General features: G+C 41.6%; 1 protein-coding gene across 1 annotated transcript in view; it reads right to left on the minus strand.

The window, feature by feature from the left end:
• The window catches only part of LOC127566856 (vitamin D3 receptor-like), a 113,573-nt gene that overhangs the window by 45,153 nt on the left and 42,440 nt on the right, over window positions 1–25,980 (minus strand). Inside the window, exons 3-4 of the mRNA XM_052009344.1 lie at window positions 24,395–24,563; window positions 17,047–17,177 (exon numbers count right to left, since the gene is read on the minus strand). Coding sequence (XP_051865304.1) covers window positions 17,047–17,177; window positions 24,395–24,546 — 283 coding nt within the window. The 5' untranslated portion in view covers window positions 24,547–24,563. The remainder of the gene's footprint in view (window positions 1–17,046; window positions 17,178–24,394; window positions 24,564–25,980) is intronic.

Consider the following 25,980-nt stretch of genomic DNA (forward strand, 5'->3'; position numbering starts at 1 on the left):
ATGCACCTTGAAAAATCGTAAATTACATTGATGAAAAAAAAAATTCCATTCATACTAGTTGTTGAAACTATTTTAAACTTGAACAAGCGAATCTGCTGTGGTAGGTCAGAGGATATAACACAAGTTATTCTGCTGCTGATGTTAGATGTAACTTTGCCTGTGACTTGCAGGCCACAAAATCTAATTGCTTAAAGTAAACATTTGCTGAGATCAATTAATGATTACCAGTTTCTCTGCAGTTTGCCAGGTGCAGGAAATTCCCAAGGTCCTAAAAAAAAAAGAAAGTGACCGCCTTTTTTTTTAAATCGAAAAATGTTCCATATGCAGCAAATTGCGACTCTCTGTGCACCACAGATTCCAGTCCAGAACAAAGAAATGGAAAGCTGCTCTTTCCAACAGATGCAATAATCCTACATAGAGCATGTTGGTATGGTTGCAACTTAGATTCTAATGGGATAACCCTCAGCACAAAACCACTCCTAATGAAAAATTGTTTTTCCATTGCTGTTCAAAATCCAAGTCCATTCCAGATTTGAACACTAGGGTCTTTTCTAACAAATGTCTGGACAGGATGAGGGAAAAAAGCTAGCCAACTTGGAGCTATAAATCTCCTTCATCAGCTGTTCTCAACTTTACTCTTCTTCTTCTTAAGCTGCAAAGATTCCATCCTACGTGTTTCTCCTTCCGACATTCTCAGTGCTAAAATGAAGATGTGACACACTTTTCTATCCCAACATAAATTGTCAGTACATAAAAACTGTGAGATTTCTGACTTCATTTACACTTGTGTTAACTCTACAACTGATAGGCTGTGTAACTCATGCTTAGCATTACCGCATCACTACTCTCCAATTTCCATGATCATGACATTCTGCAGGGGCAACAGACAAAGCCTTTAAGCTTAAGCCTCTTTTAATCTACCACTCAGAGAACCTGAGGGCTTTAAAGGGGTGTGGAGTTTTAACAGAAATGCCTGGGTCACAGCGATGGTCCTCCAAGTTTATGACATTTCCCTCCTCCTTCATCGAACAATATTCCCTGGACAACAGAGTTTTGCTTGTCGTCGAAAATGCCCCTAGAGATCCAGTTAACATCAAGCACATGGCTGCCAACGTCCAGACAGCATTTTCTCTGCAAACCCCACTTTATTGTTACAATGGATGCCTAGGGTGCTATTGCTGTGCTCAAGGCTTACTACCTACTGTGCATAATAAGATTGTCATTTCAGAGTCAAGCAGCGATGACAAACCTACCATTCAGAAAAATTGGAAGAGGCACAAATCGAGATAGCCGTAGACTGCATCAGTGCCTCTTCGGAAGACATAAATTAAAAATTAATGGCATACCGAAGAAATCTGGCCAGAGTTTATGTGCAACTACCATGGGCGTACAAACCTCAAAAATTTCCAAGAAGACATTGTCAAGTTGACAAATAAGGCTGGGTTTGATGGGGTAGACCAGGATGATGTGGAAGAGTTATTGGCTTATGGTGAAGAGCTTTCAAATGAGGATTCTGTTAGAGCTTGAGCAATAGAAGTCACAAGGGGAGCAAGAAGTCACCAAAATAGCTCACTACAAAAAGATTTTCAGAGATATTCTTCTACACTAGAAAAGTAATAACCACCTTCAATGACGAGGATCCCAAAAATGGAGTGCAGCATTAAATGTAGCTGCATGACAGAAGATTGCTTTAAGGAGGTTTATCAGACAAAGAGGAGAGCTATCCAAATTCCATAGACACCTTCTTTAAGCCTCATTCATCAGCCACTCAGGAACAGTCTCAGGAAGAGCCCTTGCCATCAAAGCTGCTAGCTCAGCCAAGTTTGGATTCACCAGCACCACCACCATCCAAAACGCCAGTGACAACTTTGCCCCACACCTGCCTCACAACCCTGCCATTGCCTTGACGTGCAAAGCTCCCACTACCACTTACATACAAAGACACTGATTAGAACCTGGAGTGGACCATTTGGCCCCTCAAGCCTGCTCCACCATGTAATCAGATCATGGCTGATCTAACTCTAACCTCAACCGATGATAACTTTTGCCCTTTTGCTTATCAGGAATTTGCCTCAAAGACGATTCTCCTTCCATAACCCTTTGATGATGAGAGTTCCAAAGACTCATGGCCTTCTGAGAAAAATAATCCTCACATACAGTATACGTCTTGCATGTGACCCCTAGTTCTAGATTCTCCCACAGGAGGAAACATCCTTTCCACACCCACCCTGTCATGACTGTTCAGGAGCTTGTATGTTTCACTTGGTGTGTATTCTGAAAGGGTACATTGTGTATGTTTTTATCATCTTACTTTAAGACTTAATTGTTAATAAAATTATATTTTAGTATTTTACAATACTTGGGTTGATGTACTTTTAAGTGTTTACATTTCTTGACTCAAATTCTTGAGCTCTGGAACACAGAGAGAGTTTTTACATTGCAATTAATGGGAAAAGCCTTTTCAATTTACTGATTTTTACTCAACAAAACAGCTTCCAGGAACACAACCCTTTTGTAAATCAAAGAATATCAGTACTGACGTGTTGCAAGTTCTTGCAGTTATTACAATGTTGCCTAGCAGGTCTGATCTCTGAAACCAGCTCTCAAAGCAACATACCACAAGACAATAGTGTGTTGCTACTGAATGAATGAAATAATGGGAGGGGAATGGAAGAATGCTCACAGCGTATCAGAGAGAGAGGGATAGACTGGTGAAGAATAGCACCCGATGTTCTTTATGCACAAAAGTCATGGTGGCCCTCCAGGGCTACAGCCAGGTGCTCCTGGCGGGGGGTTGCCAGGGAAGTGTCTGTGGAGACACGAGTACAATCTCTGAACACCTGTACTTTGGGGAAGCCTGCAATGGAGGTAAATGCCAGTGATCACTCCATACTCTACAGCGAGAAATACATTCACACAAAACAAACAAAAATTGCTGTGCGGTGGTGCTCATGGCAAAATAGATAAGGTTTCCTCTTCTTGAGTGTGGAGTTTGGGGGTCACTCCTAGTGCACCAGTGAGTAGAAAACTGTGCAATGTGGCAGCAGGGCCCTGGAATGATCCTGAGGCCAGGAAGCTGAGTGATGCTGACCCTGGCCTCCATGGACAAAGCAATCAAAGCACCTAGATGCTGTATTTGGGGGTCACAGGAGGTTGGAGACCTCAGTGAGGATAAAGACTGCTGACTGAATGTTGGCCCTTTATACAGTTCCCATACATCCCAAGTTAGTGAAACCCGGTGCTTCTGTGGGTAAATGAGAACTGTCGTTTCTCAGACCGGTGAGGTTGAAATAAAAACAGAAAATGCTGGTCAGAGGCCTTCAAATCTGTCTCTCTCTCCACAGATGCTGCCCGACCTGCTAAGTGTTTCCAGCATTCCCTGTTTTTATTTCAAAATTTCCAGCATCTGCAGTTTTTTGATTCTCAAATCCCACTGAAGACCAATTTTGGGTGTTGCACTATTGTTGGTATCATTTAGTGGAGTTTTACACTGGGAAAAAGTGCTTACTGAAAAATGAGTATTCCAAAATGCATACAGAATAGCTGTACTCCTGGTTAACTGTAGTTTCAATTGTGCAGCCCTGTGTTTTACTGGTGTGGTGTGAAGGTATTTCTAGCTCTAGATTCAGGAAAAGAGTCTTGTCTGCTAGGATGGTGGAATATGGATAGATTTACAACAGTTTTATAGCCCTAATTTTTTTTATCCATACATCACTCGCAAGGGTCCACATCAACAAAAGTCCTTGCAAAATGATCCAAAATTACTTATCTTACTACCACATATTAATATTCCGTCAGAGTGGTGTACATATATTATCCAATGCAAGCATCTCAGATGATCAGACATAACCTCAAATTATTCTGGAATGACTAAATTAAAACCATATTTTATTAATCTGTAATAGGCAATGAGCATGAACTCAAGCACAACTTCCGCTGGTTTGACATGTCTTGACAGTGCCTCTTGCAACAAATTTCCATCAGCAACAGTATGCCTCCCACACTGAAGCAAAGACTATTCTCGCTTTAATTGTGCAAAACATGTTAACATGCCTCTAGTATATCTCACTTATTTCAACTCATCCACATTGCCCACTATATACAATTAGTTAAGCTTTTCCAAGTCAGCTGACAAACTCTAGCACAACGGAGCAGAAAGATAGCAACTGCCAACAGATCCACACACAGTTATCAAGGAAATCCTTGTGTGGCAGTACACTCCATATTGCAATCTATGAGAATCTCAGTTTGCGAAGCTAATATTAGTTAACTATGGAGATACAAGAGACTGCAGATGCTGGAATCTGGAGCAGCAAACAATCTGCTGGAGGAACTCAGTGGGTCAAATAGATTCAGTGGGGGGAGAGGAATGGTCGACATTTTGGGTCAAAACTCTGCATCAGGACTAAGGGCAGAGAGGGAAGATAGCCAGCATAAAGAGCACAGGGGGAATGGTGAGACAGGGGCCAGCGGATAGACCAGGGAGAGGTGAAAGATGACAGGCGGATTGAGCCAGGTAGGGGAGGAGTTGGGAGACAGAGGTAGATGGGTGATAGATGGAGGCAGACAAATAAAAGGGTAGATGGAGCCAGGTGTGAGGAGGGGTGGATGAAGGTGGAGACAGCTAAGAGAGTAATAAGCAGGAACACAAAGGCTACCAGTGCTGGAATCCGATAAGTAAGGTGATAATAACAACCATTACAGGAAAGGCGAAAGGCAGATGGAACCAACTATTATGAGCTATTATGAGTTTGACTTGCTGCTTAGAGCTCTTCAACTACCCATGAAACAGACACATGCATTAGCTGCATTTTGGAAAGCACATTCAAGCATTTTGTTTCATTTTTAGAGATCTCTCAGCAGAAATACTGAGCTCATAAGTACAAATCAATGCCAGTCACTTCTGTGCCTCAGCTTGAAAATGTGAGGATTTTCCATTTGTGTTGCTTAACTGGGAGATAATTAAAGCATGTTCCATACACTCATGTATTTCAGTTAAATGCAGATCCAAAAAGTCCAAAATGCTTACCTAAAAGATTGTATCTTGATACCACACGCAAAATCCAAATCAAAATTGGGCAGCCAGAACTAGCTGCTAATTCTCACTGGTTGCATCACTGCCTGGTATGGAGGCTCCAATACGGAGGATCGATAGAGGCTACAGAGGGTTGTAGACTCAGCCAACTCCATCACGGGCACAACCCTCCCCACCATCAAGGACATCTTCAAGAGGCGGTGCCTCAAGGCGGCGGCATCCATCATTAAGGACCCTCACCATACAGGACATGCCCTCTTCTCGTTACTACCATTGGGGAGGTGGTATAGGAGCCTGAAGACCCACACTCAATGTTTTAGGAACAGCTTCTTCTCCTCTGCCATCAGATTTCTGAACAGTCCATGAACCCATGAACACTACCTCATTATTCCTCTTTTGCACTATATTTATTTTTGTAACTTGTAGTAATTTTTATGTCTTTATGTCTTGCACTGTATTGCTGCCGCAAAACAACAAATTTCATGACATTTGGCAGTGATAATAAACCTGATTCTGTGGATCATGTAATAAGATAGACAGACAAATAAAATAACTTCAAATATTTTTTGAAATCCTTCAGGCATGCTCGAGTTTCCCACTGAGCTGAAGGTTTGCTACTGGAACTAAAGTTTGCATCAAAAATTATTTTTAAAAAAGTACATTTACCAGAAAATAATTAAAAATTACATGCTAGTAATTGTCTGAAGTTTACAGTTTACCCCCAAAATAGACGATAAAGTGTACAGCTGCTTTACATTTATAATTTCCAGAAATTGTCCTCCTCCAAGGAATGAAACCTCCAGGATAGCTTCCTTTTAAAACAAAGTAACCAGAAATTGTTTGCATTGTTAAAACAAAAAAGAACATGAATTCCAACACTTCCTGAGGTAACTTTAAACACAAAAATATGCAAACTATTTCTGGGCTAATATCTTGCAACTACAGTCTGCACAATTTTTCGTACTTGGAGTGATCTTCTAAATAGGACTGATTTGCTAAATAGGACTGATTTAAAGATGTGTGGTTAAGTAATGTCTTGTAGCACTCGTGCTGTTTTACTCATTTCTTGGCATACACCCACACTGTAAGCAGATGGATAATAAAAATTAAACAGCTACTGCCTCATCATACTTGTAGAGAAACAGTAATTTATGACACCATATTGTTTTCTTACTTGCAATAGACAAGGAAACATGGTTCGTACATCTCCTAGGAATAAATCAAATAACACTTCACCATATCTGGGGTGACCTCTGAAACTTCTTTCCAAACTATTTCGCTTTTGTTTCTTTGTGAGTTGTCACTTAAAAATATAGTATAGTGGATTTGGTAACTGTGGATTTGGTAATTGTGGATCAGAGGTACTTTTACACGGACTTATACTTCATCATGTTTCATTAGGGCACGTTTATTGTAACATTATTGCTTTTGCATTCATTGTGAGATGATACAAGAGAAGGCTATTCAGCCCATCAGGTCTCTGGCAGCTCCTTGCACAGCAATCCCATCAGTCCCACTCCCTCTTTTATTTTCCCTGTAACCCCACAACTTATTCTCTCAGACATTTCTTTGCCACCCACCACTTTCAGCAGCCATTTAACTTACCTTTGGGATGTGGGAGGAAACTGGAGCACCCAGAGGAAACCCATGTGGTCACAGGGAGAATGTGCAAACTCCACACAGACAGCCTCATTTGTCTAGCTGTACCAACCTCTGCTTTTACATGAAGCCCAGAGAAAACAAAATTTCAGACTGCGAAAAAGATTGATGGCAAGAAATGTATTTGCATAGTGCTGGCTTTTTCAGCCCGACACAATGGAAAGTGATCACACTGGTTCTCCAACTGAATCGCACAATTCCAGAAATTTGTCTGGGCGCTTTTTGCCGAGAATTGTGCTTGGGCAAGAAATGACCTATTTTCCACTTAAGATGCATCTGTAATGATGTCATTTCTTTGTGCAACAACCACTTGGTGTGTAACTGTGAGAAATTGTGTCACATTTTTCCAAATCACTCCAGTCATTGGTTAGGCACCAGGGAACCAGGTTTTCATGGCTCCATTTGCAATGCAACAGTGTAATTTAATAGGCTACTCATACATTTTGCTCAAACTTTAGTAGTCTGTTGAAGATCACTCTGGGGGCTGACGGTTGATTCTGAAGCTTGTTTCCATTGACTACAATGACTTTGGGGGAGATCCATTACTCTTTTAACACTTGAAACATCTTTACTATGGTTGCAGCTGTGGTGGTACCACTGGGTGAGCTGCACGTGCAAGGAATCGGAGGCAGCACAGGCGTAGTTAGGGACACGGAGGGAAGAGACCTCGAAGCGCTCACATCCATAAATCCTATCACCACGAAGTCTGAACTCAACCTCCCCAAGGAGGACATATCCTGAGATTAATGTTTACAAGTCAGTCATGATTGAGATCTCCAACTTCTGCACACAGAGCAGTAGCAATGCATGCCTGAATCATGGAAGCTTACATCATACAAGGAGGCCATTCAGTTCATTGCACCCATGCTGGCCAAAAGACGTAGTTATTTAGATCACTCCCACTTCCCAGCTCTTGGCCCATAGGCTCAAAGATTGAAGCTCTTCAAGTGCTTAAATGTGATTCAGTCATTTCTGCAGGACAAGTGGCTAACTACACACACATTGACAGGGCCAGGTGGTGGGACAGTGGAGGCAGTTTGTGCCTCACATATCCAGAAATTGACCAAAAGTTTAATACCTCAGCATGTCATGAGAGAAACAAGGGACTTTTAAATGCACAAGCTGTGAGAATGGAGAGAGGAAGATGTGTATCTGGTAAAATTTAACCATGTTTTTTCCTTCTCTGACCACCTGTAGGTTTTGACCATCCACAAGACTATAATAGTCACAGTATAGTCACATAGCAGTTGTTAGGAAAAATCCATCAGTTCAATATTAATAAGTGATTTTTGCCTCAGGCAGTGAGTTCTAACCTTCAGGCGATTTCTTCCCTCCTTGCTTTCTCCTCCTCACTACTAAGGGAAAAACTTCCTTCCTGTTCACTCTATCCAGGCCTCTTATAATTTTGTATCACAATGAAATTTTCATCAGATTCCTTTGACTCCAGTCTGTCATATTTGCTTACAACACAAAGGGAGGGCATTCAGCCCATCTAGTCTATGCTGGCTCTCAGAGCTCATCCATTGGTTCCATTCCCCCACTTATTTCCCTGTAACCTATCCTCTCTCACATTCATCAACTCCCCCCGATTGTCCTGCCACCCACCTACATTCAGGGCAACTTACAGCAGACAATTAACCTCGTAGCATATCCTTGGGATGAGGGAAGAAACTGGAGCACTCGGGGAAAACCAACATTGCCACAGGGAGAAGATGCAAACTTCACGCTGACAGCACCCAAGGTCAGGATCAAACCCAGATCACTGGAGCTGTAATTCTAGAGCCCTGGCAGCATCCTCATGGGGCTCCTCTGCACCATTACTCATGCTATCACACTCTTCCTGTTGTGTGGTGACCGGAACCGTACACAGGTGATAGGTGACAAAGGGCTGGAGAGGATGGAATCTGATAGGGGGAGGCTGGAGCATGGAATTAAGTAAGGAAGATGGGGAGGGCAGGTGGGAGCAGTGGGGGGAGTCTGCAACCCGATGGTATGAACTTTGAATCCTCTGACTTCCGGTAACCTGCTCCCCCTCTTCTCTCTCCTCCTGATCTCCCCAGTTCCTCCAACACCCACCCCAGCCCCCATCACCGTCTCTTCCCCCCTCCCCCGAACCCACTCCATCCACCCACCACCCACACACCCCTCCCACTGGGTCCCCTCCCCCCACTGTTCCCACCTGCCCTCCCCACCTCCCTTATTTGGTTCCATGCCCCACCTTCCTCTCCTGTCAGATCCCACCACCTGCAGCCCTCTGTCACCTCCACCTCTCACCTCCCAGCCTCTGTCACTGTCCCCACCCTCCCCTCCTCCATCTGTCCATCCCCCTCCTCACCTGGATCCACCCATCACCTCCCAGCCTCTGTCGCTGTCTCCACCCTCCCCTCCTTCATCTGCCTATCACCCCTCCTCACCTTCCAGCTCTTGCCCCACCACTTCCCCCCACCACACCTTTTATACTGGTTACCTCCCCTCTACCCTTCAGTCCGGATGAAGGGTCTCAACTCAAAACGTCCACTGTGCATTTCCCTCTGACCTGCATCTTTTTTGTTATTAACAAGTTTAACACAGTTAATGACAGTATTAGGTTGCCAAAAGGAGCAGTATGGTTGAAGACTGAGAAAGTTTCAGAATTCAGCAAAGGATGACCAAGAAATTGGTAAGGAAAGAGAAAGTGAAATATTGGAGTAATCAAGCAAGAAACATAAAAACAGACTGTAAAAGCTTCTATAGATATGTGAAAAGTTAATGTGGATCCCTTACAGATTGAATTCTGATAAATTATATTGGAGAATAAGGGAATGGAAGAGAAATTAAACAAATATTTTGTGTCTGCCTTTACAGAAGACAACACAGTAAACCTCCAGGAAATAGTAGAGAACAAGCTGAGTGAATGAGGAGCTGAAGGAGGTTAGCATCAGTAAGAAAAACCTATTGGGGAAATTAATGGGGCTCAAATCTCCTGATATCTCCTCAGGATAGGATGAGCTGTATCCCACTGTTCTGAAAGAGCTTGTTATGGAGATGAGATGGGTGACGCACAGGCTGTCACCTTGCAAAATTCTGTAGATTCCAGAACAATTCCCACAAATTGGAAGGTGGCAAATCTGCTATTTAAGAGAGGAAACAAGGAATTACAGAACAGTTAAGTTAACATCAGTAGTAGGGAAAATATCAGAATCTATTATCAAGGACATGGTAATGAACACTTAGAAAATAATAACAACATTGGGCAGAGTCAAAATGGATTTTTGAAAAGGAAATCATATTTGATGAATCTGTTGGGTTTTTTTGAGGTTGCAACTAGCAGAATAGATGAGGACAAACCAGCTGATGTGCTGCATTTGGACATGCAGGCTTTTAATAGGTGCTACACAAGAGGTTATTAAGCAAAATTAGAGCATAGGGGATTAGGGGCTCAGTGGGTGATGCACCCAGAGGGTGATGAATCTTTGGAATTCTCAACCCAAGTGTACTGTGGAGGCTGGGTCACTGAGTACATTCAAGACAGAGATTGATAATATTGTTGGATATTAAAGGAATCGAGGACATGGGTAAGTGCAGGAAAGTGGTACTGAGACAGAAGATCAGCCATGGTCTTACTGAATGGCAGAACAGATACGAAGGGCTGAATGGCTGACTCCTGCTTCAACTTCTTATGTTTTCATGTTCTTAGAAGAAACTTGTTTACTGAAAAAGCAGAACTCACCACAATAAGGATCCATATATACTTCTGGCAATTGCCCTTTTTTGTTCCTCAGTTCAACCTCATGTCAATCTTTCAAGCATATCACCCGTCCTCATAGTTGCAATAATTATTTTGGATCGGTTTCATGATAGAAGAGACGAAAAACATTCCAACAATAATAGATATCTGGAGGCTACAGAGGGAAGAACTTAAAATGATCTCCATCACTATTACTAGAGAAAACTGATAGGGTTGAATGCTGGCAAGTCCCTGGACCTGATAGCCGAACAGTTAGAAAATCTGAAGATAATCAAGCAGAGTCAACATGGTTTTATGAAAGGGAAGTCATGCTTGACAAATTTGCCAGAGTTCTTTGAGGATGTAACCAACAAGTTGGACAAAGGGGAACTAGTAGATGTAAAGGTTTGGATTTTCAGAAAGCATTCAGTGAGTGTCACATAAAGGGTTACCACACAAAATGGTAACCCTTTATGTGACAACTCACTGAATGCTTTCTGAAAATCACACTCTCATAAAATAAGAGTCACAGGGTTGGGGTAACAAATTGTCAGGTTAATACTAATACCAGTCTGCTTTACTGGGTTAATAATTAAATCATTTGAAAGCAAGACACAGCAGATAATGAAAATTTGAGATAAAACAGAAAATGCTGGAAATACTCGGCAGGTCAGGCAGCATCAATGGAGAGAGAAACAGAATTAATGCCTCTGGTTGATGATCTTTCGACAGAGCAGAGGAAAGTTGGAGGTAAAATAAGTTGTAAAATGCAAAGGGGGGAAGAGGAAGTCAGAACAAAAGGGAAGCCGTGTGACAGGATGCAAGGCTGGAGAGGTTGAAGGAGTGATGGAGCTGGATGAAAGAGGGATGTAAAGGAATGAGTGAATAACAGAGTTCATTCAAAATAGAGGTCAATAGATTTCTGGATTTTAAGGAGATCAGCAGTTATGGGGATAGTGCAGAAAATGGAGCCAAGTACTGTAAATGATGCGTGGCAGAGCAGGCTTGAAGGACCAGATAGCTTACTCCTCTTCTATTTCTTTCACTCTTCAGTTCTGAAGGCTGTAATGTGCCTGATCAGTAGATGAGGTGTTGTTCCTTGAGCTTGCTTTGGGCTTTGCTGGAACAGTGCAGGACAGAGGTCAGAGTGCGAGTGGGATAAACAATTAAAGAGATGGGAAACTCAGGGTCATGCTGGTAGATTAAACCAATCTGTGTTTCCACAGAGTAGAGGAGATCACGTTGTGAACAGTGTATGCAATACACTGAATTGAAAGAAGTAGAAGTAAGTGCATTATTCACATCAACATAAGAGAAAGGACAAGCAATGGGATCAGAGTTGGCCAAGGCTCCTCAGGCCTGCTCTGAGTGTTTGGGACTTGGAAAATGGGAAAGGAAGAAGTGAAAGAGCAGGTGTGGCATCTTCTTCGGTTGCACGGGAAAGTGCTGTGGGAAGGGAAATGGAGGTGAGAGAGTGTCCCAGAATGCTGAAATGGGAGGAGAGGGGAAGATGCCTCTGGTGGTGGCATTATGTTGGAGGTGTGGAGAGACTGGTGAGATGGAAGGAAAGGACAAGCAAAATCCTGAGCAGGACAGAGAGTGGAAGTATGTTGCCTCAGTCGTGCATATATGTCATGAAGTGAACAGTCAGAATGGAATTACAGTCTCATGTTGCAATTATACCAAAACATTGAGGATAACTCCCTCCACAAATGAGTTAGAATTATCTACGTCAAAAAAGTCAGAAATAGTGGAAGGGCTATGTGAATGAAACTGAACTTTTGCCCCAAGTTCCTGCTAATAACCTTGCAGTAAGCTGAACCATCTTGTAAAATGTTTATATTTTTTCTGGTTGTGTGTTATAAATTGTCAGATTCTCTTGGATGAGGAAATAACTGAATCTGCTAAAATTACATTTTATTTAATAAAGACATGAAATATGTATTTGGTCAATTTGTGGCAGTAACTCGCTCAGAAATGCCTGTTTTGGAAAAGAATCTGGGCAATTAATTGTGGGTAATTGAATGCTTGGCAGCTTTCCCAAACTATCTAACAATTAGATATGGTTGATGCGAGTGGTTTATAACATTCAGATTTTCCTTTGCCTGACATGTGACTGACACTTTTGAGATGCAACACCACAGGTGCATACTGGACAGCAGAGTGAATTATATAGATAGATACAGCTGAATATAGCACTCGAATTTTAGCTGGGCCACAGAACCCAACGATTAATTTGCTGCGGTCCAAAACTCAGTTTCAGTAGCCAAATCTATAAAAGCAACTTCAGACAGAAAATTAAAAACAGCAAGTTCTCAACCAAAATAAAAGACACTAATGTGAGCTCAAACTACTTATAAAAAAATTGCTTTCACTACTGTGTACAAATATCTGTCAGAAGGAGACTGATGCCACAAAGCAGTCTTACTGTTTATTGTTGACCACCTGTTGATTTTATCTTTCAGCTTTAAGTCCATTTGAAAGAGTTTGATTATTTGCCAGATTTAATTCTGGGAATACCATGAATTGGGCCAATATGGTATGTACAAGAGTTGTTGTGAGGGTTGGGTGCAGGGAAATTGGGACTATAGCCAGGGTTCAGAAGTAGTCGAGTCGTGGATGGGATAGCTATCTGCAGGTCGGGATTGGTGGTCGGGGGGTGTTGGGTTGGCTTGTTGGGAGTTTGATGGATTGGTGGGTCAGGAGATCAGTGGATGGGTATTTAGGGCAATGGAGAGGGGTTGGTGAGTGTACAGCGAGGTTCACAAACTTTGGGATGGGGGTGGATTCTGTATAGTTTGTACAAAGGTTATAAGCTGGGGAGTCAATGTCACTATGGCTGTGGGGGAGGGGGTAACAGCTGGGTGGAGAGCCCGAGAGGTAGTTGGGGAATAACTTAAAGGGGACCTTTGGGTGTTTGGGTCCCAGTATCTCCTCAAACCTGCTCAGGGAGGTCCCCTTTCAATTGTGCTGAAGCAACCTTCACAGGTGCTGTGAAAACCCATCTGCATGAGTGGTTCACAGACTGAAAGATACAGTATTGGCTTCCAGATGTGCACCACATGCCACCAGAACCATTGCCAAGGTCTGGGGTCCTCCATGTGTTAGAGCCTCAGATGCAAAAAGGACCAGGAATGCAAATCAAGAATTTTATGCAACTCACATAATACGTCCAAACTCCCACAGCGTTTCATTTTTCTTAAAAATTGGATTACGTAATGCTCTAAGATGTGGGACTATGCAATCAAATTTCTAGAAAAACATGCCAATATAATCAGTTGAACAAAAAAATCCTTTTGATTTCTAATAACACTATAAACATAGTAAATTAAGTCTTCATACATATGTACTGTAAATAGGAGATGGCTTCACCTCAAACCACTAATGTGGAAAGTAGACCTTTGATTTATTCAGTGAGGGAGAATCCACAAGACACATTAATTTGACCGACATTCTCACTATAACAGAAGAGTTGCTTTGGCACATCTGCGGAAATTTTCCTCAGATTATTGCCACTAAAATGGTGTGACGAAGTATATCGACTTGGTGATCTGTTTCTTCTCAAAACTAATTCTGCTCAGATCTCAAGTTTATTCACATCAGACAAGGCTTAGTTGGTAATTAATATTTTACTTGAAGCAGAGAGAGATGTAAAGCGTTGGCTGAAAATTCTTCCTTCCACCACTGTTTATTGAAGATTAAATACAATTTTAGACAAAGATTTGCACAAAACAGCTCCAGGGGCAAGATTTTCAGCTTCTGTACTCCTTTGCCAACACTATTTCCATCCATTAAAGTGAATGAAGGGAAAATGCAGTTGGTAAACTCAGAAGCATGACCCTGGGCTTTAACTCTGGAAAAGTACGATCTTGGAAACCATCTTGACAATCAATGAAATCCATAAAAATGACACATTCTGTTTAACATTACAAGGACCTGCAAAAAAGTCTTCTTAGAAATTTGCATGCATGTAAAAATTACTGTGCTATTGAATATATCCAGAAATTCTACTTATTGGCATTTATAAGAATCACTCCTTTTTCTTTTATTTTTAACCTGTTGCCTTAAACTATAAAAGCTTGGTCACAGATTTAATTGCTCAACACCATCGGGCTGTTTTATCTCCTGATACAGACTTGCCTCAACGGGTTGAATTATCTCTTGTACTGAATGTCGGATGGTAGAAAGGAATGCAGGTCCCCAAGTGGACCTACTGCATCCGTCAATAGTAGACAGCAGGAAGTAGATCAACCTTCTTGAGTGGGGAGAAAGAACCTAGTAGGGACTTAATTTTTTTGAAAACCAAGGTTAAGGTGGAAGCAGAGCATTTATTTATTACAGGATTTCCACAGGGGAGGGGAGAATGGAGAAATGAAAAATGGCAGTGTCTGCTAATTGTCAAACTTAACAACAAATATGCTTTACCTTCTCCAGTTAGACTAGGACAGATATATAATCTGCCAGGTATGTTCACAAACAATATTTCATTGTGATCACTACATCCTCTTTGATTCAATCACCAAGAGATGCTGTCATTACAATCCGTGCTGCTTCATCACCATATAGCACAATAAAGCAAGGCACATACCTATAAAGGTGCAGCTTTCTCTGAACCCTGTGTGTTCATAAGGTTTTTCTCCCATTCACCAGATAGATTATTGTTCAACTCAGTTTCAAACTCTGCAGGGGAGCAAGATTCAACAGCAGAAAAAAACAGTACCTCTGTTAACATGTTAAACAGCAACATTCTGAGGTGGGATTCCAGGAGAACAGGATAAATATTTCCAGTGATAACTAGTCTCATGAGTGAAGTTATTAATCCTCATTTAGAAAGACAATCAATGTGAATTTGTTTAGTGAAGGCAGTGTCTGTCTAACTGAACATTTTGAGAAGTAACGAGGAGGGTCAATAAGGGTGATTCATTTGATGTAGTCTACATAAATTTTAACAAGATCTTTGACAAAATCCTACATGACAGCTTGATCAGAAAAGTAAAAGCCTACAGGATCCAAAGGAAGTGGAAAGTTAGAGACAGTGGTAGAAAGCAAAGGGTAATGGACAATGCAATTTTTAGTGACTGGAAAACTGTATGCATTGGGGTTCCACAGGGCTCAGTGCTATGTGCCTTGCTTTATTGTGCTATGTGGTGATGAAGCAGCACAGATTGTAATGAAAACATTTCTTGGTGATCGAATCAAAGAGGATGTAGTGACCACAATGAAATATTGTTTGTGAACATACCTGATAGACTGTATATCTGTCTTGGTCTAACTGGAGAAGATGAGGACATTGAGTAAACTCTTCATTAGCATCCCTTAGGAGGTTTGACCACTGCATGAGGAAGGGGGAAAGGGGTCAAATATCAATTGGGTGGCGTAGGAGAAGGTGGGGTGTATTGGGTGGTATGAATGGAGTCACAATTGGTACGATATATTGTGTGCATGTGCACGTCCATCTGTTTGCAAAAGTGGCAAAGTGAAGGAGCAACACTTCTGTTGGTGTAAAGCTCACTTTGATGTATCATGTGAGAGCATAATATTTCTTCTGCCATTGCTTCATGGTGGGCATTTTCAAGAGTGGCGCAGACGAATATAGCCACCTTCTGCCAGCCTCTTGAATGGTGATTGTGGCAGATCGCCGTGCCCCACCCACCCTTGCACACAAGACCTCCATCCTTGTCTTTCACAATACTACATCATTTGGACTTTGGAAATAAGCAAAAGGCTGCACTTGTGACAGTGAATAGATAGGAAGTCTTTCAATGCCTTTCTTCCTTACTCTAACATTCAATGGTTGTTAAAGCTTAAAAATTATTCTGAGAAATGTGTTGCACCTTTTTGTGGAAGCCAGTGGTGCTCAATAGCAAATCGCAAAAAGGACCAAGATACAAATGTTCCTTTGTACCAATATATACAAAACAAAATTACTGTTATAATAGCTATTTTTTTTGTAAAAGTTGCTTGTTTCATTTTTTAAAAATTCAACTTGTTAAAGTTTTTAGAATTTTTTAAAATTTTCAATTGGCCTTGAGAACTGGGCACAGGTGATGAGGGAGAATAATCACAGAGATTGGACAGCAGTCAGAAAGGTAAATTACCTGTGGAGTGAGATAGACTGCAACTGACATTCAAAGTTGTAACTGATGTACACAACCGTAAAATTGGCTTTTGTCTGTAACTTCTGGTATGTGTGGTAATATCAATTGCTTTGAAAAGAGTATGACTGCATCATGCCAAATGATATTAAATCTAGGAAGCAGATTACAGAAAATGGGATAATCGCGAGCTCTCAGTTAGGCAGTTTTGTCACGGCAGAGGCAAAGTTCTCCTGCATTATGGGGGCAAAAGATAGTTATGAAATCTGCTGATTGATGAGAAAATATTTTTTTTAAATATTGCAACAAAAAATAACTGCAATGTTTCTGATGAGATTAACTAATGTGACGGAATCAAAATCATCTCCAGAGCTGGGTTTCCTTAATTACCAGGCACAAAGGACATTTTGTTCAGAGTGACAGCCACAGGGGCTTTACTGGACTTCATTGTTACAGCAATTCCAAGAGAAATATCATGTGCAGTTGATTAGTACAAATTGTGTCTCCCAATTTCATTAAAAACTTCTCATGTTTGAAGTGTAATTACTTACATTCTTTCATCATGCCAATATCTTGGCATCGCTTGAGTCTACATGCTTGGCAATGCCTTCTATTATCCTTCGTAATTGAACAACTGCCATTAAAAGGACACGTAAAATTGGCCTTTTTCTTCATGCTTCTCCTGCAAGGGGGTGGGGAGGAAACAAAAATAAAAACAAAGTTAATGATCAAGACTATACATACACAATTACAAAGGACAGGCACAGTCCACCTTAATTTCCTTTCTAAGACTGTGGCAACAATTTTTACAACTAACGAAAACAAAGTACGAGGCATCAGGAAGCATCGACAATTGAACAAGTTTGTATGCCATGAAACGTCAGGCTGGATGAAAACAGCAACTTCCCACAGACTTTCCAGTCTTAGCTGAGGCATCATAGGGGAGGCAGCAAGCAATGATGGAAAAGGAGAAGCAAGGAATCAATTACATTTCAATGCAATGCCACCAGATCACTAGTTCTCCTCACTTACCTTAAGAATGGCTATTCAACAAGGGCCTGGAGGGCCATTATTAAAAGTGCCTCAAACTGGAAGAAGTGCATTCGTACTGTTGTGGTAACTCAAATGAAAGAGTTCAAGAATATTTGTCTGGAAAAATAACTGCTTAACACTTATTTCAACACCATGCAACTAAAATCATTCCCCCCTCCCCCAGAGTGAAATGTAATAATGCCCATTTTTGGAGGGCAGAAGTCACCATTGTGTCCCTGATGGTCATGCAGTGGATGATATGTGATGCTTCTTTTGGAAGGTTAGTATGGAACTTAGACCAGGTTGTCCCAGGAGGGACAACCATTGATTACTCTGTACAGGACGACAGTACAGGACCACCAGGCCTTCACACCATAGTACTGGCTGATGATTCTTGCAAATCCCTTCTTACCTTCTACTCACCCAATGCACCCCTAACATTGCATTGACCCAGCCTCCACCACCTCCCCAATGTCCTTGGCTCCTTTGGAGGTCCCTATCGTCTTTGCAACCGCCTGACCTAGCAATTCTGCTACCCACAGGCCCTGATCTCCAAAGCCTCATCCACTGGCCAATAACGTGACCAATGCCCCTGAACCCTCAGCCTTGACCCTTGTCCAGCTCTCCAAATTGCAGCACCACATCTTCCCATCCAAATCCTCAGGGCCTCCACTGGTGTACGTGATCCTTGGCCCCAGTTTTCTGATAATCTTGGCATTCCATCCACACCTCCCCAGCAATGATTCAAGGCCCCAGCCCACTGTACAGATCTTTTCAGAATCCCTCCTCACCGTGCCACCTTACCCCCAACCCCAACTAATGAGTCCAGAAGTTCTCCATCCACCTTGACTCCGCCTCAGATCTGGGTGGTACATTTTTGTTATCAAAATGTGCAACTGAACTTTGCAGTGGGGAGCGTACAATCAAAATGGTTGTTAACACCTTGTTACAATGCCAGTCTAATGCACATATTTGGGTGTACTGGAATTTCCAAGCAGTTTTCTCCTCATTTTGGCTCCATCAATACAACTCTGAGGGCCCCGAAGTGTGCAGTGCAGCAGTCAGAGTGGGCTTCAAACTTTACAGGCCTAAGACAAACAGCTGGGGACAGAAAACTATTTTCTTAGATGTTAAATTTATGTCAGGAAAAAATAAAAATTGACGTAAATTAACAGTAGACACCACCAGCTGGCAATGATTTAATCTAATCGCAGATTTGAATTCCTAGGAATATTCTAGCCCAGGGAATGAACACATCATTGTTAACAATTTCCAGTTGTTTTCCACAAATTCAAAAGACCAACTGTGACATTTGTGAAAGAACACTAGGAATGCAACATCACATTGTTCATCTCTTTTACTCAAATAAATGCTGGAAGGATTGCACGGGATGTCTCACCACTTAAAGTTCTTTACAATTAGTAGGAGACACTGCTACTACTGGGAGTAGAGCTTGCAAGAAATAAAACTGCTATTTATGCATCTGACAGACATTCACAACTGGCTGCCTCCTGCCAGTAAAATAAAATGGTGCATCAACACACTAATCCTTCATATACTTGTCACATGATCAGTTTAATTTCACCTGCTACATATGGGTAAAGTAGGTTCGAGTGCAATAACCGATGATGATGAATAACACATGAAAAGCTTGGCTAGGCTATATCAATCTCATTTTAGCCTCAATATTACCTCACAATACACCCTGGATTAATCTTTCTTTTCTGTCTCTTCAACATAGAGCTTTTGCAAGAGAAGAAGAATTTGTGCCCTGGATTCAGAAGGTTGAGGATTCAAGTCTGTCTAGAGAGTTGAATATATAATTTAGGCAGGCTCTTCAGTGCAGTACATCATTCAGACACATGAGGCCTTGGCTTAATGATATTATACTGAAGAGTGGAATGGAATGGTCACAGATCAACTCTGGTGTTCAAATCTCCAGAGCAAATAACTTATCTCATAGAATTCATAGGAGGGATTGAAGCACTTCTTGTGATGGAAATATTCCACATACCACGTCATCCCAAGCTGGTTCACCCATCTGGCTGGAGACTGGTAATGGCACCAGTGGCACAGCAAATGTCTTTCTAATCTTTCCAACAAAGATAGGCTCTGTGAACCAACGAAAGGGAGAAACAGCTAAAATCTGCATTATGCAAATAAATCACAATGCTGCTGTTATATGGAAAAGTTATTGAATGCAAGAGTGCATGAGAAAGTGATCAAATGAACACAAGAGACTGAGAAAGAACATGAAAAACACTCTGATGCTGGAGGAACTCAGCAGGCCAGGCAGCGTCCGTAGAGAAAGGCAGGCGGTCAACGTTTCGGGTCAGGACCCGTCCTCAGGACTGAAGATAGGAAAAGGGGAAGCCCAATATATAGGAGGGAAAAGCAGAGCAGTGATAGGTGGACAAAAGTGGGGAGGCGAGGTGGACACAAGGTGGTGATAGGTAGATGTAGGTAAGAAATAGTGGTAGGCGGGTGTGGGAGCCAGCAGATCCATCAGTGGATGGGCCAAAAGTAAGGAGAAACAAAAAGGGGGTAGAAAAGAGAGGCTAGGAAAGGGAAGAAAAAAAAGAGGCATGGTTGGGGGGGGTGGGGGGCGGTGGGTGTGGGGATTACTTAAAGTGGGAGAATTCAATGTTCATGCTGTTAAGCTGCAAGGTTCCAAGACAAAATGAGGTGCTGTTTCTCCAGTTTGGGCTTGGGATTCTCCTGGCAGTGGAGGAGGCCGAGGACTGACATAGCAGTGATAGTGTGGGAGGGGGGAGTTGAAGTGACCGGCAACGGGAAGATGCAGTTCGCGTTTACGGACAGAGCGCAGGTTCGAGACCAAACGCAGACTAGGTGACCGTTTCGCAGAACATTTTCCGTCTTGGAACCTTGCAGCCTAACGACATGAACATTAAATTCTCCCACTTTAAGTAATCCCCACACCGACCCCCACATCACTCCCTCCCCCCTCCCCCGTCTTTTTTCTGCTCCTTTTTCTCTCCTTACCTTTGACCCATCCCCCGGTGGATCTGCTCTCCCCTCCTCCCCCGCACCTGCCTACTACTTTCTCTTAGCTGCATCTACCTATCACCACCCTGTGCCCACCTGCGTCCCCTCTCTTGTCCACCTATCACTGCTCTGCTTTTCCCTCCTATCTATTGGGCTTCCTCTTTTCCTATCTTCAGTCCTGAAGAAGGGTCCTGACCCGAAACGTTGACCGCCTGCTTTTCTCCACAGATGCTGCCTGGCCTGCTGAGTTCCTCCAGCATCATCGTGTTTTTCATCTAGATTCCAGCATCTGCAGTCCTTTGTTCCTCTGAGGAAGAAGGTGAATGAGTTCAGGAGACATGATAGCAAACACCATGAGGGTAAACGTGATATACAACAGTGATAGAGTGTACAAAAGAGAGGAGGAAGGTGAGGATGAGACAGAAAGAGAACATTGGGGATAATGAGGAATGGGAGTGGTGTAAAGGCACAAAGAAAGAAAATAGAAATATAAAACTATGCATTTTTAATAATATAAATGAAAGCAATATTGATTGGTGTTGTTGACCCTTGAGGTTAGTCTTGGTCATATCATAGTTTCAAGCATTTGTTATTCTATGAGGTCAGAGGGAAAAGCCAGACTGAAAGTCCTACTGAATGGTTTGGAATGCAAGGAGGTGAGAAGATTTAGTAGCTTGGATCTTTGCCAGTATTTAATGTGCTGCAGCTATGGACTAACTATCTGCAGTTTGCTAATTATTGAATAAGAAATTGTCATAACACGTGTCTGGTCTTCGAGGAAGTTGAATGACATCCAGAAAAAATATGCCATAAAACATTGGCTGAACACAGGCATGAGTAACCCATATAATATCTTTAAACCCAAGCCATGCACTGTTACTGTACACACTGTGACAGGTTCAACATATACTAAGCATGATCATAACAGCAAAGGAACAGGAGCAGCCCCTTGAGGTTATTCCCCGATTCAATGAAATCATGATTGCTCTACATCCTAACTCAAGCCATCTGCCCTGGCTCCTTATCCCTTAATACACTTGTTCGGCCAAAATCTAACCCAGATTTCCAATTATTAACTGACCTAATGTCTACTGCTTTCTGTGAGAGAAATCCACAACTTTACTACCCTTGAATGAACAAATGATTCCTAGTTTCATGCCCAAATGGTCTGGCTCTGATTTTTAGATCCTTGACCTAGACCCCTCAAACAATGGGATGCATCTTTCTATCCACCTTATAAATACCATTCAAAATCTGAAACTCAAATCTCTAATTAACCTTCTCTATTCCAGGGACTGCAAGACTAGATTATCTGACCTCTGGTAAGATTCTGGCAAACCTGTGTCGATTTCCTTCCAAAGCCAATGTATCCTTTCTAATGTTCAGACCCAGAACCATATACAGTACTCCAGCATGGTTATACCAGGTTTTAGTATAGCTGCACCATATCTCCCTCCCCTTTATGTTCTAGTCCTCTCAATACAAGATGAGCATTCACAATTGTTTTTTTTTAACCTGACCACTACTTTTTAGTGAGTTGTGTATACGGACAGCTAATTCTACTTGAAAGTCCACTTTTCACGATGTAAACAAAAATCTCTGATCAATCCTTTTTTTAACTGCGTTGAAATCCATTTGCCAGAGTTTTGTCAAATCACTTAATTTATCAATGTCTGTTTGTAATTCCATGCTTCCATCTACAGTATGTCACAGATTTTCATTTCATGGTAGCACTGGAGGGTTAACCTAGCAATTCATTCTGTCAGCTTTTTTGGGCAGAAGAGGGTAAAGGAAGGGAAAATAAGTAAAGGGAAAAGAAGAAATTCATTTAAAATATATTTTAAATATGTGCAAGTTACCTAGCTGAGAACATATTTTCTCAGGGCCTTGTAGATCTGGATTGACTGTGTCTACCCAAAGTTGGAACCCCCATTATAATGAATTGGGCCTGTTCCAAGGAAGGAAGTGTCTCCTCATCAGCCTCACCACTGGCCCAGCAACAATAGGGGGAAATCTGAATTGCGATAACAGTTGCCTTGCAGGAAATTTGACATTTTTTTTTCCTAACAAGAGCAGATATATTTACACAAACATGATAGAGTATTTTCAACCTCACTTTGTCTATCCTTCCCATTTAATTCAATGATAGGAAGGGATAGTAAGCATGTAACTGAACTTTGATGCTGTTTCTTCACTTGGAACACCATTAGTAGAGAACATCATTATTTTTTTTGTTTCTGTTTAGCTATTTATTTTTCTTTTATTTGGCTTATAATGGCAGGTAGAATTTCCATTTGATATAAAAACAGAGAATGCTGAAGATACTCTGCAGATTAGGCATCATCTGTGGAAAGAGAAACAGAATCAAATTTCAGGTCCATGACCTTTCAGCATTTTCTGTTCTGATGAGAGGATAGCAAACCAAACTGTTAATTCTGTTTCTCACACTGCTGATGCTTCCAGACAAAGGAAAGTAGGAGCAGGAGTAGAACACTCAGCCCCTCAACACTGTCCTGTTAGTCAATATAATCACAGCTGATCTACCCAAGGCCTTAACCTCTCTTAAACCCACATTAAAATCCATTTGCCATTAAAACCTATTTTCACCTACTCACTCAACCTTTCTGCTTTTATTCTAGACTTCCAGCGTCTATGGTATTTGGCTTTTGGATTCCCAAATGATCAAGTGGGCATGTAACCTGCTCCTAATCCTCTTCCTGGTCACCCTGCTACCAGCTTGTAAGGGAATACACAATGGCAACCTAGAGTAATTTCCATATTATCTTATTACTTTCCCACGTAGAACACCAATCCTGATGTAGGGTTTCGACCCAAAACATCAACAATTCCTTTACCCCGCCCAGATTCTGCTCAGCCCACTGAGCTCCTCCAGCAGTTTGTTTGTTGCACCAAGCCTAGCTTTGCAGTTCCAAGTTCAGAAGTTTTATTACTGGCTTCATAGCTATGGTTCTGAACACTGCTAGTCCAACTCAATTTGTTGGAGCTCAAACACTGTCCTGAACAAGACACCAATGATGGACATCACTATTGTTGTGTAATACATCAATAACAAGCTAGCAACTTGACAATTTTTCAATACTGGATTTACTTATCAATTTGCAGAGAACCAGTGATTTCCATTCCTTTCTTTATGGTTGGGAGTTTAGGACAACAGGACTTTAAGAACAAGTTATTGCAAGCTTGAGTTTTGCAGAAATATCCATACATCTTTATCTCAAAGACAATGCATTTTTTCAGCAAGAAGTGGGGAATTAGCCAGAGGCTTGGAACACTGCTATTTTGCCAAATGCACTTATTTTGCAGAATTCTGTTAAAATACAATTTTTAAAACTCAGTTGGCTTACATACTGTTTAGGGATTGCAAATTCCAGTATCTGGTGTCACCCACCTGCTACATTGTAGCAGGTATGTAACAATTCATCAGATTAATCCCGAAACCCAGTTCAGAATATAACTGGATAATGGAACAACAAAGGATCTCAAGTTAAGTGATGGAACATTAATGTGCAATACTTCATGATTTTAATACAATCCTTGATCTGACGCACTAAATACTGGCTCAATTGAAACATCCAAAAGGGAATCAGACTGAATCCTTATTTGGTAAGAGGCAGAGAAAATATTTTGGAACAAAATTTCTCTTTATTGCTTATGTTATTTTAATGCATCCTTTCATGAGTATTGAGATTTTCGAGTTGAAACTACACGGTTGGGAATGACGTGTCCCCAATCTCCTGCCTCTGGAACTCTGCCACCAGAGAGTACTATGACACAGTTTAAAAAAAACCTATTTTTTTTAAACAGAATATAGAATATTTCAGACTTAACACAGCATCTTACCTGAAGAAACCTTTACAGCCTTCACATGTCATAGCATTGAAATGGAAACCAGTTGCTTTGTCCCCACAAACTCCACATATCCGCGGACAATTTCTATCAAATTCATCATCTTCAGGCTGATATACAGAAGTGCTCTCTGCCATCTGCTCCATTTCTATAATTCTTGTAACTGTAAAAAAGAAAAATAGGTCTTTTCTTTAAGAGTATTTTAATAGCTATGTCAAACAGGAATTACAGATAAAATGTGGTTACATAGTATCTTTTGCAATACAGTGCAGCACACTTCAGTCAGTGGCCTGAACTCTAGCAGTAGCTGTGATGATTCTGAAATTCATTCACAAGATGGTGCTACTGGCAAGGCCAGCAATTATTGCTCATTACTAACTGCCCTTGAGAAGATGGTAATGAACCACTCTGTCAACTTCTGGTGAAGGTGCTCCCCAACATGCTGTTGAGGAAGGAATTCCAGGATTTAGACCAAAGACTGTTGAAGGATTGGCAATATTTTTCCCAGTCTAGATAGACTTTGAGGGGAACATGGAGATGGTGCTGTTTTCATGCTATTGCTGTCCTTGTCCTTCTTGGTATGAGAAGTCACAGGATTTGGAGGTCCTGCTGAAGAACGCTTCATGAGTTACTGCAGCAGATCATGTAGATGGTACACAATATAGGCATGGTATGTTAGTGGTAGAAGCAATGAATGTTTAAAGAAATAGATATGATGATAGACACATGGGCTGCTTTATCCTGGATGGCATCGAACATCTTGAATACTGTTGGGTCTCCATTTAACCAGCACCTAATCAATGGTACACCACCACCCCACCCCATCCCCCTACCAACCCCTTCAGGATGTTGTGGGGACTTGGTGATGGTGATGCTGTTGGATGCCAAAGTGAGGTTGTCTTTTATTAGGGTGGTTATTGCCTGGCACGTGTGGCACAAATGATACTTATCAATTATCAACATGCCTAATGCTGTCCAATTCTTCTGCATGCTGGCACATACTGCTTCACTTTTTGAAGCATTTGTCAGTGGTATCGAATACTGTGTGGTCATTGGTGAATGTCCCCACTTCTGACTTTGTGAAAGAGGGAAGATGATGAAACACCTTAAGATGTTTGGGCACTGCCCTGAGGAACTCATGTAGCATCTTTCGAAAGACTTGGGGAATTGAGGTCCTCAGAAATTGGACTAAGGATAAATCCAATGTATCTGTTCTCACCCCTAACCCAATTATTACAATACAGACCACTTGATTATGGTACTTCTAGACTAAACTGAGATCTGACCCGATTTACTCTCCATCATAAAGACTGCATTCTTCCACTCTGCAACACTGTCTAGTTCCCATTTCTGTTGCTGAAACTTTAGTCCAGGTTTTTCAGAGGACTCTGCCGATGACTTTGAAAATCAAAAATACAGCAGATACTGAAAATCTGAAACATAAACAGAAAATGTTGAAAACACTCAGGTCAGGCAGCATCGATGGAAAGAGAAACAGAGATAATGTTTCAGGTCTGAGACCCTTCGCCAGACCTAAAGGAGAGAGAAAATAAGTTAGTTTTAAGTAGCGGAGAAGTTGA

Source organism: Pristis pectinata, chromosome X (genome assembly GCF_009764475.1).
Source record: "Pristis pectinata isolate sPriPec2 chromosome X, sPriPec2.1.pri, whole genome shotgun sequence".
In the NCBI taxonomy this organism is placed as follows: Eukaryota; Metazoa; Chordata; class Chondrichthyes; order Rhinopristiformes; family Pristidae; genus Pristis; species Pristis pectinata.